Raw genomic sequence first — 16,112 nt, 5'->3', positions numbered from 1 at the left:
CCCTCTTCCCTCTCGTGCTTTCTATCTCTCATTCTCTCTCTCTCTCAAATAAATAAATAATAAAAAAAAATCTAAAAAAAAAAAGATGGTACTTATTAAAAAAAAAAAAAGAAAGAAACCCTCTTTTGAGCGTTGGTGCGGTGGCCTCGGTAATCTAATGGATGTACCCCAGTGGCGTTAAAAAGATAAAACCGGGACACCTGGGTGGCTCCGTCAGTTAAGCGTCCGACTTGGCTTCAGCTCCGGTCATGATCCCAGGATTCTGGGATCGAGCCCCATGTCGGGCTCCCTGCTCCGCGCAGAATCTGCTTAAGACTCTCTCTCTCCCTCTCCCTCTGCCCCCACTTACACACGCTCGCTCTAAAAAGAGACAGAGAGAACGAGAGAGAAAACTAAAACTTTCGCTTCCCACCTGTGGATCAGAATGGCAGTCACGGAGGGAACAGATCCTAAAGCAAAGTTTCCTCAACCCCACCCCCACCGCCCCCAACACTGTCCTTTCCTCCTTCCTCAGCCGGCAGACACTCTCGGGCCTGCGGCCCCTCCGCCCGCCTCTCAGCCACAGCAGGGGCCTGCAGCTCAGAGCCTGCCTGCCGGCTCGCGCAGGGGCCGCCCCTCCCCAGCTCCCCACGCACCACCTCCTCCACCTTCACATCGTGGTGCCACCACCGCTTTCCCGTGACAGGTACTCAGGGACAACTGCAGCTTGCACTCTCCCCACCCCCCACATGTGCAAGCACGTGTCACTGGCTCAGTACCTCTGAAAACTGTCCATGTCCCACAAGACCACCCACTCCAGGACAGCAGGCCTCCTTCCTTTGTCCACACGTGGCGTCCCACCCAGCACACAGTAAGTGCTCAAGAATCGTTCGCAGTCTCAGTGAAAGGAATCAAAGTCACGTGAGCAAGAAAGCCACATACAGGAATCGAGGCCTGCTCGCTATCTTAGGCAGGCCCACTCCACCCGCACCAACAAATCTCATCAAGGTCCCACCAGCGACAGGAACCGTGCCTCAGTGAGCTATGGCGAGAAGTAAAAGCCGGTAACGCAGAGGATGGCTCTCAACAGATGCCACCGTGCTGAGCCCTGAGCAGGGACAGCCTCACACCGGCAGCACCTCCCCACCCCCACCATGGCCTCCCTGCCAATTTTCAGCTATATCCACTCTTCCCCAAAATAACAGAAGGCAAAAACCCGAATTACATAAAGCCATAACGCGCCATATGGGTAGTCAACCTGCACAGCAAGAGAAGAGAGGTTTTCATCTTCCTGCAGTGGTTTAAGTGTTTTTACCTTGAAGCAAAGCAAAAATAAACAATCTCTTCAGGTCCTTCCAAGTCCTCTGGTACTTCTTAGCCGAAAATTTCTGAATTGAATCCTCTCCAAAGCTCAGTTCAAACACTCCTGTAACAGTAAAGTGTTTCCAAAGCCCTGTGAAGAGTCTAGTGATCCTACTCTCCGGGCTGAGTCTCCTGCTGAGCTTCCTCAACATCTCACCCACGAGGGCCTCCCACACCCGAACATTCACCACCTCCCCACCCCAGGTCAGGGAACTCTGGCTCGCCGACGCTGCTGGGCACGGGGGTGGTACACAGCACGTGCCACCTGTGTGTTCCATGTGCGAAGGAACGCCACCGGAACCCTCCCTCACACCATACAGGAGAACTAAAACATTCAGGTCCAGGGTTCATTTTGAAAGCACTAAAACTACAAGGTCTTAGCAAAAACTACAGAACTAGATCTTCCTGACCTTGGGTTAGGCAAAGCCTTCTTAGTCATGACACCAAAAGCTCAACCAACAAAACAACAAAAGAGATGAACTGGACTTCATCAAAACTAAAGGTTGTCCTGCTGCTAGACACCATTAAGCAAGCAAAAAGACAACCCACAGAATGGGTGGAAACATGGAGGAATCACAGATCTGATAAGGGGTGTGTGTCTAGAATATAAAAAGAAATTCTGAAAACTCATTTTTTTTAAAAGACAAACTACCTAATTTTAAAAATGGACGAAGGATCTGAACACACATTTCTCCAAAAAAGATACACAAAAGGCCAATACGAAAAGATGCCCAACCACAATGAGATTCCATTTCACACCCACTACGAGGCGATAATCAAAAAGACAGGCACCAAAAAAAAAAAAAAAAAAAAGAGGCAATAACAAGTGTTGGTGAGGAGGACACAGAGAAATTGGGAGGGCCCATACTTGCCGGAAAACAGTCCAGCAATCCCTCCAAGAGTTAAAGAGAGGTTACTATCCGACCCAGTCACTCCACTGCTAGGAATGAAAAATATGTCCACACAAGAACGTGTGCATAAACGTGCACAGCAACATTACTCACAACAGCCAAAACGTGGAAACAGCTCGAATGTCCACCAACTGACGAATGGATGAGTAAAATACACTCTCAACATAATGCAATGCTACACAGTCATAAAAGGTCACGGCGCGCTGGTCCGTGCTACAACGTGGATAAACCCTGACGCTCAGTGAAGGAAGCCAAGCACGGAAGGACACATACCACAGGCTTCTACTTACATGACATCCCCAGAAGCGGCAAGTCTGTAGGGACAGAAAGATTAACCACCACCTGGGCTATAGGAGGAGAAGGGCTGGGGAATGAAGACTGACCATAATGGGTGCAGGGTCCCTCCCAAGGGAGATGAGAATGCCCTAAGACTGATGACGGTGGCGGTCGCACAATTCTGTGAATATACTAAAACCCCTGAACCGGATACTTCAAATGGGAGAATTATGTGCTGTGTGCATGAGAGCTCAGTGAAGCTGTTAAACATGTTTTATGAATTCCCCCTCTTCTCTCCAGCCTGTGAATACAAACTGCTTCTCTACACCAGAGCCGTGCCCGGAACATGGATGGCTTGCAATCTAGAGCAAAGGCGTCTATGAAGAAGGGGAAACCTGTGAAATCCTCTGGTTGTTCCAGGCACAAGCAGAAAAGTCTAGCTGGCCACAGAAACTTCCAGAGGCCCGTGGGGTCCCTGTCGCCCCCATGGCCATGAAGCTACCCGTCAGAACTGGAAGCAGCCACTGAATGCCCAGAAGCAAACAGAGTTGCCCTTAATAAATGTGTCCCCCAACTCCCCTAACTCCTCCCACAAATTCAAAGGCAGGGATAAAGCCAGCCATCCGAACAGCTGTGTGCAGTACCCCCCACCATTCAAACCAGGGCCATTCCCAGTGAAACCTGTTCGTGTCTGGAACCTTACTGAACGCTTTACACAACATCTCCTTAGTCCTAGAAAACCCTGTAAGCGGGTGCTTGGTCCCATTTTACAGATGTGAAAACAAGGCTCAGCTAGCAGCAGAGCCGGCCCGAGGTCACAGAGCTGGCAAACTGAGTCACGGGGCCAGAACCTGCACCAGGCTACGTGATGACGCCCAATCCCGTGTTCCCTCCCTGACTCACCGGGAGAGGAGCAGGAACAGGCACACCCCATGCCCGGGGCCAGAGATCAGATGGTCTCAGTGCACATCCCTGACTCCTGTATGACTATGGGCCAACAGCTCACCTCCCTCACCACACTCAGTTTTCTCGTCCCTAAGAGGGGGACCATACCATCGACATCACTGTCTGGCTGCAAGAATTTTTTTTTAAGAAGGTATGTGGGGCGCCTGGGTGGCTCAGTTGGTTAAGCGACTGCCTTCGGCTCAGGTCATGATCCTGGAGTCCCGGGATCGAGTCCCACATCGGGTTCCCTGCTCGGCGGGGGGTCTGCTTCTCCCTCTGACCCTCTTCCCTCTCGTGCTCTCTCTCTCAAATAAATAAATGAAATCTTTAAAAAAAAAAAAAAGAAGAAGAAGAAGAAGAAGAAGGTATGTGAAAGCATCTAGCATGGTGCCTGGTGCTCAAGCTTTTCTTTTCCCAAGGACCTGCAGACCAGACACAAAGTTTCCAGATCAAACCACAGACCTAACGAACTGCAGGCCTGGCATGCTCGCTGCTGCAAGCACTGGGTTCTACACCGTAACAGCGGCATATTGCCCTGGTCAAGACCTGAACGACACCTGAGGTGCCGTGCTAATAACCCCGCGTGGCTGGCCCCTGGGATCTCAGGGACACGTGTGAGCCACTCGCACACAGAAAGGACATCCTCAGCTGTGAGTGGCTACCCCTTTCCGAGGGGGATTCAAGAGACCAAACCACAGAGGGGAAAAAAAATCACGGGTCTGTTTCCTGAAGACATCACAAAACTGAAGCGGAGTACCAAAAGCAGTCACCTATCAGATGATTTCCTCTGACTCAAACTGGAGCAAGAAGCACCAGCACAGGGGCCACCAGCTCTCTGCTTCTTCATGAATCTCACCAAACCTGCTTCTGAAAGGGCCCTATTCAAGTTGGGTCTATTCCTCAAAAAACCTCTTCAGTCTCTCACTTTTGGAATGTTTACATGTGGGGAGGCCCAGTGATTTTTTTCCAGAGTTTAAAAGGAATACTATGTTAGCTAATTTGCAGAATCTTGGAATAACTTACGAAGAAGGAGTTCAAAATTCCAAAAAGAAACATGGTCTCTCTTTTAACTAAATTCAATCTGGTTTTGGTTTTTTGTTCTTTCTTTAAACCCTCACCACGGGTCTGGTTGGTTCAGCCTGAAAGTGACTCAGGTTTTCTACGATCTCTTGCCGTAAAAGTGAAAATATTCCAAAATATCCAGCAGAGCTAAGTGCATCTCTATCCCAGTGAAGGCTAAGTAGAGAGCCTGCATTCACAACCAAATGAGGCCCCGCTAGTAAAATTCCAAGCAGTCACTCATATTATAAGCCAGTGAGATACAATTAAATCCATTTGAACAAACCTGATTGGCCTATGGAAGGAATCACAAAAAGTTAGACAAGGTCCCTGCCATCCAGCTGCCTGCAGGGTAGACGACCAGGAATGCCATTAATCAGCCGGAGAAAGGTACGCCCCGGAAATTGGCATGAACAAATTAGGAACGGTGAAGAATGTCACCGTAAGAGAACTATGTAGTCAGTCTTGCCCCCACAGCCCAATGTGCACTGAATGTGGAGACCTAGTTTTCCATGCAGAGGAGGCTGGACTCTCCTCTGCTGTCTGCAGCCCAAAGACTCCAAAATCAGTTAACTAGGATAATCTGAATATCTTCGTCAGAGGAGGGAACTCAGCCGTGCTTTGCAAAATTTGTTTTTGAGCGCTGTCATATTCCGCTCAATGGGAAGAAACACACTCCGTTCGACATGGACCCCCCAGCTCCCCAGAGTGAACTGGGGGGCTCCAGGAACGAGGCGTGGAGCCTAAGCCCACACGCAAGCCACGTGGGTAACAGTTCTCCTGAGAAACCACCGCCGCCCATACACACACCTCCTCTGGTCATCCCATCACACCATATAAAGTGCACCACCTTCCTGAAAAGAAAGGCGACATCGCACAATGAATGGTCTTCTGTGGTATTTCGAGAACGGTCACACAGAACCATCTCGCTGTATGTAAAACCTTTCAGAGAGGGAAAGTTCACAGCCGGGAAGGCTGCTTAAGTGAGCCCTGATGAGGCTCCTGAAAGGCAGGCTCACGACGCAGGCCCGTGGGGACCGGAGCAAGGAGGTGACATCTGCCGCTTCCGAACCAGAGCCACATGCTTCACCTATGTGTGAATCCCACTCTCTGGTCCCAGGCCAGTGACGGGACTGCTGCCGCCTCGGTTTCCCCATCCGGAAAGTGGGGGTGCTAGACTACTTGCTTCACAGGGTTACTGTGAAGGGGATGGCATCTCCTCCGTAAGGCCCCACCAGAGTGTCTGACACACAGGAAGCGCTCTGCAAGGCTTCGTCATCAACACGACCCGTACTCTGCGCCGTGAAGAATGCCCTACGTGGAAGACCATCCCGGGAGGAGGCAAAACACACCTTCTACCCGTGACCCAGTCCATATCGGGAAACACGCCACTTCCATAGGTCACAGTGAACCTCTAAACTCTGCAGGGGCTCCAAGAGACTCCCAACTTCACTGTCTGTCCTAAGGAGGAAGATCAGCGGCACACCTGGGACACCCGAGATAAAGGACTGCACCTCTAGACCTTCCTCAGAAGAGCTACAAACGCAATCTTAAATCTCCCCTTGGTGCAAAAACCCAGCAGTGAGTGGCATTTCTCAGGAGCTGGGAGGTGACCTTACCATCCCAAAGACAATTAACAGTGCTAAGTCACGACCATCGCCAGACTCCTTTACAGTAGATGGCTTTGGCCAAGGACATACTTGAACAGCAAGTGAGGTCCCCAGACAGCTCTCCAGCTGTGACACAGGCGAGCAGCCCTAAGGTCTGAGTCCTGAGGGTCCCAGGGGCCACCAAAACAGCTGGACTCACCAGCGCCAATCATATTCAGACACAGACATCACAAACAGTGGAAGCCAGGGCGGGTGGGAGGTTGTCTCCTGCTGATGCAGTTGGACGTTGACACAATAAAACATGTATTTCAGTACAACTGCATTTCCAAAATTAACTAGAGAGTAGAAACCAAGAGAGTGCAAAATGCCTACAAAACTACTTTAAAACAAGACCCCTTGCACCCACCTCTGCTGGGCAGGCCGCATCGTTAGCAGGTGCACTTGACATCTTGGGATCTCGGGGTTGCTCTCCATGTTTTCCACTGTGAAATAGATAACACCCACACAGAAAGGGGTGTAACATGTCTATGGACAGTGCAACAAAACTGTATCTCGAACACACAAGCAGGTGGAAAATTAAAAGACCACCAGCACCTGAAACCCCCACTTGCCCTGTATCCCTTATAGGTCAAACCCCCTTTCTCCTACCAGAGCGACCACTGCCTACTTTTCGTAGTATTTTGCTTGCTCTTCATTTATAGTTTTATCACCTAAAGAAGCATCCCCCTACATGACAGAGTCGAATTCTGCATGTTTTTTAACTTGACAGAAATGGGAGTCACCAAAATGTGTGTTTTCTCTGGCTTCTCTGGACACCCTCAGCAGAGGAAGGGGGGACTCAGTTCTGACATTTGCAAAGGTCCCTGAACAGGTCACCTAAGGGCATCTACCAGTTCTCAAAGATGGATAACCGAGTTTACAGAAACTCTGATTCAACTGCAAGGCTGAAACAGCCATCACCTCTAAGGTGGGGAACTAACTTAGTAGGAGACAGACTTTGTGTACCAAATGCAAGCTGGAGGACAAGTTTGTTTGTTTAACTTTTTTTTTTTTTAAAGATTTTATTCACCCACTTGAGAGAGAGAAAGACCGAGAGCACATGAGCATGAGGGGGGTGGTGCAGAGGGAGAAGCAGGCCTCCCGCCAAGCAGGGAGCCCAATATAGGGCTCGATCCCAGGACCCCGGGATCATGACCCGAGCCAAAGACAGACGCTTAACCGACTGAGCCACCCAGGCGCCCCTTGAGGACAAATTTTACCATTGTTTCAATTTAAAAGAATCATCTGAAAAACATATGGCAAGAGTATCTTTTTTTTTTTAAAGATTTTATTTATTTATTTGACAGAGAGAAACACAGCGAGAGAGGAAACACAAGCAGAGGGAGTGGGAGAGGGAGAAGCAGACTCCCCGCTGAGCAGAGAGCCCGATGCGGGGCTCGATCCCAGGACCCCAGGACCATGACCCGAGCCGAAGGCAGACGCCTAACCGACTGAGCCACCCAGGCGCCCCGGCAAGAGTATCTTTAACACAGATTGTATGACATTAGTACTTTAGAAGCACAAGAGAGAGCTTGATGCATTATCATGCAGGCATTCAACAGACAATGATAAAAGCTATTTTTACCAGTGTAAAAAGAATGTTCAGTGAAAAGACCAGGCTATAAAGGGTATATACACTGAGAACAGCCACATAAAAAACATATGCATGGGAAAAAGGAAATAGAGTTGACCCTCAAGCACCATGGGGGTTAGGGGCACCAACCGCACCCCCTGTACTGCTGAAAATCTACATGTAACTTCTGACTCCCCAAAAACTTTACTAACAGTCTGCTGTTGACTGGAAGCCTCACTGATAATAAAAGGTCAATTAATACATATTTTGTATATATATGATATATCCTAACCTTATGACAAAATAAACTGGAAAAAGAAATGTTGAGAAAGTCAGAAAGAAAACACATTTCCAGCACCGCACTGTATTTGCCGCATACAGCTGACACCTTGTCGCTCACAAGTCAAGTGCACACTAACATGCGGCGGTTGTGTTGAAGTGGTGGGATTATGGGTAAGTTCTCCGTTTATAAAATGTTCGAACTTGCAGTTACGTTCTTGTACAACAACATTCTCCTCCAAAAGCCAATTCTCATACAACAGTGCAATTTTACTGGTTTGATTACAACTCACTCGTAAGACTTGTGGTAAACAAACTGTACCGGCACAAATCAGTTAGGAAAGATCCTCGGGAGACCCATGTAAATGGACATCTCGGACAGTACCTAACCCCCAAGTCTCTCCAGTCCATACCGAGCTTCCCTGGAATTAATGAGGCATCACATAATTTCCCCTCACCTCTGCTGAGCACACAACCTCCAAACTGGTCAGGAGTCCTCGAAAACCCCCACTGAACACCTGCTCCACAGGCAGAAACAGCCAGTGTGCTCCCCTGCAGCAACCCAGCCAATAGAAAATGTGAAGTGTGGCATCAGAGTCCCCTGTAAGTCAAACGACTGACAGAACATGCATCTCAGGCCATCCTGGGCCCCCAGCACTACAAGATATTTTAATCCTGACTATTTTAACAAAGAGCCTCTACCCCTGAAGTCTGGTTATGGTTTTTGAGTGATTCTATAATAAAAACACACAGACAGCAAAAACACTGCAGTTCTTCAGAGGGTAACAGGCTCAAGAGTCATGGTCTCCACATACCCTGGGCTCCAGGCATTCCCCTGCGCCTCCCGCCGGCCCTACTCACAGACAGGCCACCCCTTCAGCCTCTGCCCAGCAAGTGGGACGGACAAACATCTCGTTTTTGTGTTGCCTTTTTCTTAGGAAGGAAAAAATAATACCAAAACAGAATTCCCCCACCCGGAACACATTACTTTCTTGCTAACCACAAATTCTGGCAAGATCTGTTCTACACAATAGTGATTCAGTCAGTTCCTCTTTCTTCAAATTGACACATTTTTACCTTGCAAATTGTGTATGTCTATATGAGAGTTTAAAGACCAATAAAACAAACTTAAATAATATTTTCACAGCTATCATTATCAAATTAAAATGTGATATTATCCTTAAAAAAACTTAATAGTAAAAATTCTTTTGAAACATTTAACCTCTTCTACACAGCAGATCTTACTCTAGATCCTGGGAGGTAAAGAAAATTAATAATTTCTGCCTACTGAGAGTTTACAATCAAAATGTGCAGAGTGATGGAGAGGAGGATGGACAGGAAGTTTTTTCCTGAATGCAAACATCACTTTGAGGTATAATTTAACCCAAATGCATACATCTTATGTGACAGCTCAATGAATTCTGATGAATGTACACCCAGCGAAAAAGCCGGCAAGGGGTGGTGGCTGGGGCCGAGAGACCAAGGAAATCGCCCAGGCATGCAGAGAAGGTGGGGGCCCCTGTGCAGGAGCTCGGATGATGAGCAGAGCTCAGCCGTAACCCCAGAGAAAACCAGGAGACAATGGCTTGGAGCTTCCTAACCAGATGGAATGTATGGAATGCCATCAAGTTAGCCACTCCAACAGAAGTGAAGCTGATTCTTCCATGTTCTAAAGCCAAGTTTAGGTCCATCGGATTGCAGAAAGTGGGGCCATGATACACAGCAGTCGTTTGTGTGTATTTTTATCAGGGTTATGATGCAACCTCAAAAACTCAAATTCCATAGTCAAGCATATGTCACATTCATCCCTTGCCATTCTTACTCTACGTCCCAACTGCTGAGCTTAAGAACCTCAAAACAGGACCTGAAATACAATCTCATCCTACACAGAGAACAGGATGTTCCCATTGGATATTGTGATAGTAATAATTTTAATATAAAATCCCCAAAGGGTCTATGTTCAAAATGAAAAAAGAAACGCAACAAATCTAAAAGGAAAAAGACACACTCCTAAGAAAATGGGCAAGAGATATGAACGGTGAGTCAGTTCAGAGGCCACATTAAGATGAAACTATGACAAGAAACTAAACTCCACTAATACTAGAGGAAATGAAGTCCAAACAAAAATGAAACACTTTCTGAATGTCTGTAAGTCTGAAGAGAGTTTATAAGAACGGTAGTTAGCATCCAGGAGGTTATGAGGAAATGATGTTTTTTTTTTTTAAAGATTTTATTTATTTATTTGAGAGAGCGAGAATGAGAGAGAGAGAGAGCATACGAGAGGGGGGAGGGTCAGAGGGAGAAGCAGACTCCCTGCTGAGCAAGGAGCCCGATGCGGGACTCGATCCTGGGACTCCAGGATCACGACCTGAGCCGAAGGCAGTCGCTTAACCAACTGAGCCACCCAGGCGCCCGGAAATGATGTTCTTAATAGGGCACTCAACAGTCATAGGAATAAACTGGTAGGAGTCCCCACAGAGGCTAAGGTGTGGGTGTCTGCTAAAACAAAAGACATGTACACCCAGGAACCAGCGATGCGAGCCCCAGGTCAGCTACTTGTACAAGGCACAGCAACACGCCCTCCCCCACAAAGCGGTCCACAACCTAAGCCCTGGAAACTGAATTTGTTGTTTCCACAGTAAAGGGGAACTAAGGTAGCAGATGGAATTCAGGTGGCCAACCGGTGAACCTTTAAATAGGCCATGGGTTGTGGATTATCCAGGTGGGGCCAGTGTAGTCCAAGGGTCCTCAAAAGTGGAAGAAGTAGACAAAAAAGGGGGAACGAAAGAAATGACAGCATGAGAAAGACGTGGCCCATGGTTGCTGGAGAAAGGGGACCATTATCAGCCAAGGAATGTGGGAGGCGTCTGCAAGCTAGAAAGGCCAGAAAATGGATTTTCCCCTAGGGCCTCCAGAAGGAACGCAGCCCGGCCCACACCTGATAACTCCCTCAGGGAAACCTATTCTGGACTACTGACCTCCATCCAGATCTGTGAGACGATCGATTTGTGTTGTTTAAGCCACCACGTTTGTAGTCATTTGTTACAGCAGCAGCAGAAAACTAATACACTGCCCTAGGGGAACACGGGCACATGTGTGCGAGGAGGCACATGTTTCCTAAGTACAGATACGTAAAACTATAAAAACAGGACACAGAATCCGTCCCAAACCGGGTGCCTGGGTGGCTCAGATGGTTAAGCGTCTGCCTTCGGCTCAGGTCATCATCCCGGAGTCCTGGGATCGAGTCCCGCATCGGGCTCCCTGCTCCTTGGGAGCCTGCTTCTCCCTCTGCCTCTGCCTCTCTCTCTCTCTCTCTCTCTCTCTCTCTCTGTCTCTCATAAATAAATAAATAAATTCTTTAAAAAAAAAAAAAAAAAAGAATCCGTCCCAAACCAGTAACAATGTCACCTCTGGTAAAAAGAGGGTTATGGCAATCAATGTGAGACTTTCACTTAATTGATAATGTTTTACCGTTTTTTAAAGAAAACGTGTTTGTCCATGTATTGCTTAATTGAAAGTTAAATTTTTAGGGAGTTACCATTCACAGATTAAGCTGCAAGGCATTAGAATATGATTCTTAATGCTGAAAACCAGGGAACACAATTTTCTCTGACAATCCCAAAGGCACTACAAAGACCTAGACCTCACAGCCCCCACAATTAATACGAGTGGGTTCTACCTGTGTAGACAGAATACCAGAGAAGAGAAACTTCATTCTATATCCATAAGCAAAAACACTTCAACAAATCCAAATCAGCGTTGGCTCAAGTGTGAAATAGACACTTATGGTCTATAGACAAGATTCAGTCTCAAAACCTTAGGTTTTCTGGGCGCCTGGGTGGCTCAGTTGGTTAAGCGACTGCCTTTGGCTCAGGTCATGATCCTGGAGTCCCAGGATCGAGTCCTGCATCGGGCTCCCTGCTCGGCAGGGAGTCTGCTTCTCCCTCTGACCCTCTTCCCTCTCGTGCTCTCTCTCATTCTCTCTCTCTCAAATAAATAAATAAAATACTTTTTAAAAAATTAAAATTAAAATTAAAAAAAAAAACCTTAGGTTTTCTGATTCCAACCCACCCAACCATGACTCCCACCTGGACATGCCTCCTTGATACTTGCCCACTTTGGGTAAGTCACTTGCCTCTGTGTTTTATTTTTATCCCAGCGTAAAAAAGGTTTGTTCTCAGGCACCTGGGTGGCTCAGTCAGTTAAGCGTCTGCCTTCGGCTTAGGTCGTGATCCCGGGGTCCTGGGATTGATTCCGGCATCATCGGGCTCCCTGCTCTGCGGGGAGTCTGCTTCTCCCTCTGCCCCTCACCCCGCTCGTTCTCTCTCTCAAATAAAATCTTAAAAAAAAAAAGTTTGTTCTACCACTTCACCTGCCTCATAGGATAGTCAAAAGGTTTTAAAGGGAATGAAATGACAGGCTACATACCAACAGTCAGTGAACCCCACTTTGAGACTCACCCCCGCTGTAAAACAGCACTCTGTAAACAGAGATGCTACACTGTCCGCATGGTGAGCACACCTAATAAAATCACCACGACCCCAAAGAAGGGCAACTACCATGGTTATTCCCAGCGAAATCACAGGGAAAGCAAGCTTGAGAGCTGGTGCCATCCATAAAGAGCGGCCAGTGGGTGAGTCCCGCATGACACATCCAACCGCAGTACCCATGTGTGCAGAGACCCCCGAGCCACCACCACATCCAGCAACTGTGAACTGCTTCACAATCCGAGCGGAAATAAGCAAATGACAGCCTCTCATCCCCAAGAGTGACCAGCCAAGGGTCCAGGCTGGGGCCCTGGTATCGGTGAGGCCAACTGCCCACGCCGGGCTCAAACATGTGACCTCGAGAACACAATGTTCTAATCAACAGCAAGAGCCATCACATGCTTCCCCTTACACAGCTACAAATGAAATGAAAAATAACTAAAAACCAATTCTGGAGATGGGGGACTTCTTTCTAGACGCAGACTCACCCAGGAGCTTTTGTATCCATGAGTCTAGTCCAATGCCCCCCCCGCCCCGCAGCTTCCTTGCCACTCCCCTCCCTTCTCTCCCTAATGAATAAACACTCTGGGAGCCCCCACAACTCACTGTAAGCACAGCCCCCTGGGGACACCTCGCCAGCCCCCCCCCCCACGCGGAGTCCCTCAGCCTTGTGCCCGTCCCCGACCCGCGCCAAGCAGCAGCAGGAACTCCTACCAACACTGCCCTACAACTGTTCTCCAGTTGAGGGAACTTTTCAAGGGGGAGCATCCTAGAAAAGCCAAGCCTCGCGCACGCTTTTCCGTGCTTACGCTCATCCACTTAGGGCAGAAGCACTGAGAGCGAAGTTACGTCGGGTCTGCGGATGAGAACTCGCAAGCCCTGTACCGCGCAATTTCTTGTCCGAGCCCCGCAAGCCCGGCGGCTGCACCCCACGCGGCCCGCCGGGGCGGCACCGCGAGGAGAGGGGTGGGTGGACCGGGGGGACGGACCTCCGCCCCGGGGGGGCCTGCACAGGGAGGCGCGGCCAGGACAAACCTGAACAGGTGCTCGGGTCCCCGGGCCCGCGGCGCGCTCGTCAGCGTGGCAGGGGCGCGCGGGGCGCCAGAGGGCAGCCAAGGAGCCGAGGGCTGCGGGGGTCACAGGGTGGGGGCCGCGGAGCCGGGGCCGCGCGCTGGAGCGGGGGGACCTCCAGCCATACCTGCCGCGGGCGGGTCCGCCTCCTCGTCAGCCTCCGCCTCAGCTGCCGCCGCGACTGGCGCCGCGCCTGCCTCCGCCGACAGCCGGTCCATCACGCCGCCAGTCATGTGAGCGCGCGCCACGTGACTTCCTCCGCGCCGGCCGGCCCGCCTCGCCACGCCCACCTCGGCACGCCCCGCCCGGGCCCGGCCCGGGCACGCCCTCGGCACGCCCCTTGCCCGGCCTCGGCGCGCCTACCCAGGGCCTGCCACGCCCCTTGCCTGACCTCACCACGCCCACCCCAGGCCTGGCACGCCCCTTGTCCGGCCTCGCCCCGCCCCGCCCCGGCCACGCGGCCACCGAAGGACGGGCCCGCGCTCCCGCGTGCGCTCCCGTTCCCCGCCTCGGGCTCGCAGCCGGCGCCGCTCGCCCACTCATTCAGCCGCTCGCTCGGCCGCTTGTCGTCACACTCACCCCCTTGTCCGCTTACTCGGACTTCCGCGTGGGCCGCATCCCGCCCCCGCACCCCGCCCCACAAGTCCCTCGCTCACTTCTCAGCCTTTGCCCTTGGCTGTCGCCCCGCCCCTCGCTTACGCACCCACCCTCCACTCACTTATTTGTTCCCCACTCGCATTCATGCATTCATCCACCCTCCCACCCCCGCTCACTCACTCACTCACCCCCTCACTGGCTCGCTCATTCACTCATCTGTCCACCCCCTTACTCACCCACACCCTCACTCATTCACTCCCTCGCTCGCTCACTCATTCATCAGTCCCCCCACTTGCTCACTCACTCACCCACACACTCATTCACCCCTCGTTGGCTGACTTGCTCACTCATTCATCCATCCACCCACTGGCTCACCTGCTCTCTCGCACACCCGCCTTACCCGGTCACCCCCCACACACTGCCCCTCCCCGCCCAGAGGGCAGGCTGCCCAGTGCTGGGAGCTGAGGATACCTGGGTGCATTAGGTGCCTCCCCCAATCTGGAGGACGGAACACCAGAGCAAGTGTCCTGGCTGTTCCAAAGTGAGGCTGTGGGGGCTCAGGGAAGGGATGAAGGGACCCCTGGGTGGGGCGGAGCCTGAGCTGATGCCGGGGATGAGGAGTTAAGCACAGGAGGAGGCAGCGGCCTCTGGTAGGCACAAAGTCTCTGAGGCATCAAGCAGCTGCACACACTGCGGTCCTCCTGGAGCTGAAAGTGTGGGTGCAGAAATGGCAGAAGAGGAAGCTGGGGCACCAGGAAGGGCTCCATCCGGGAGGGCCTCCTTTCCAAAGCAAGGAGCTGGGACCTCCTGATTCTGAGCCGAGGGTTCAGTGTTCTACGAACACTTGCTGGGAGCTGGTTACAGCAATCAAGAGCCCAGACCCCAGTCTGGGTTCTGCCCCAGGAAGTCCTCCTTGCTACAGCTACCGGACCCTGACCAGGTTACCCATGACCACACCCAGGATGTCCCTGCGAGCTGACACAGTCAGAGACGCTCTCCCCCACCATACCCCAGCAAGTGCTGGTCCCTGCTACTCACAGGGGGACACTGCGGATCCTGTGATACACAGCCCCCCTCCAGTGCTGCTTCCTTCCGCCCCCTGGCCTTCCTTTCAGCTGCTCTTGCCTCAACTGATATGCTCAGCACTTTCCCTGACTCCGCATCTCTCTACCCCCCAGACACACACACACTCTCTGCTAACGTCCCTGTATTAGTCAGCACGTATCTCTGTCCCTCACGAGAGGCTACGGTCTTTACTAAATGTCTAAAAGTTCACTGCATTTTCCAGAAACTGTAAAGCACTATATGAGTGCACAGACATTATTCAAGAATGATAACATAAATGTATTATTTTAACACCCTTGACACAACCTCTAGCTCAGCGGTTCTGGGTCTTTGCTGCACTTTCCAATCACCTGGGGAGAGTTCGAATATACTCAGCCTGGAGCTCACCCCCAGAAGTTCTGATTTAATTCATCTGGGATGTGGCCCAGACTTGGAATTTTTTATTTTTTAAAGCTCCCCAGATGATTCTAATGTGCAGCCCAGGTTGAAAGTTTTATTCCTGCAAACATTGCCTGAGCATTTCCTAGGTACCGAATTTTGGGGCGGAGGGGGTCCCAAGGATACAACAGGATTCTCACAGCAGAGCAAAGAAGCTGTTAGGGCTGGAAACATAGGTGTGTGGGAGGAAAGGGGAACAAGCCGTGGGTTCTGACATGACCAGTTCTGAATGCCTCCAGAAAAGGGAACTCGGTCCTTACAGGTTGTGGGCCCCATTGTCAGATATTTCCAACTGTTAGAAAGTTCTAGGAAACATGCACTGAAATGTGTCTGCCTGCAACTTCTTTAGATCCTCACCAAAGAAGACTGATCCTTATACCATTTCTGTTTCATTCGGGGAACAGCAAACAGAAGACCAGAA

The 16,112-nt window shown here is 50.5% G+C and overlaps 1 protein-coding gene across 2 annotated transcripts in view; it reads right to left on the bottom strand.

The window, feature by feature from the left end:
- The window catches only part of SNX8 (sorting nexin 8), a 38,430-nt gene extending 24,568 nt beyond the window's left edge, over positions 1 to 13,862 (bottom strand). For both annotated transcript variants that reach the window (XM_025863706.2, XM_073886273.1), the window contains exon 1: positions 13,719 to 13,862. In XM_025863706.2, coding sequence (XP_025719491.2) covers positions 13,719 to 13,824 — 106 coding nt within the window. In that variant the 5' untranslated portion in view covers positions 13,825 to 13,862. The remainder of the gene's footprint in view (positions 1 to 13,718) is intronic.
- Positions 13,863 to 16,112: the final 2,250 nt, after the last annotated feature.

This window comes from Callorhinus ursinus, unplaced genomic scaffold, assembly GCF_003265705.2.
Source record: "Callorhinus ursinus isolate GAN/ISIS: 27379988/994484 unplaced genomic scaffold, GSC_fseal_2.0 scaffold70, whole genome shotgun sequence".
NCBI classification, from domain to species: domain Eukaryota; kingdom Metazoa; phylum Chordata; class Mammalia; order Carnivora; family Otariidae; genus Callorhinus; species Callorhinus ursinus.
The sequence above is the reverse complement of the archived record's forward strand: the minus strand, read 5'-3'. Positions and strand labels throughout refer to the sequence as shown.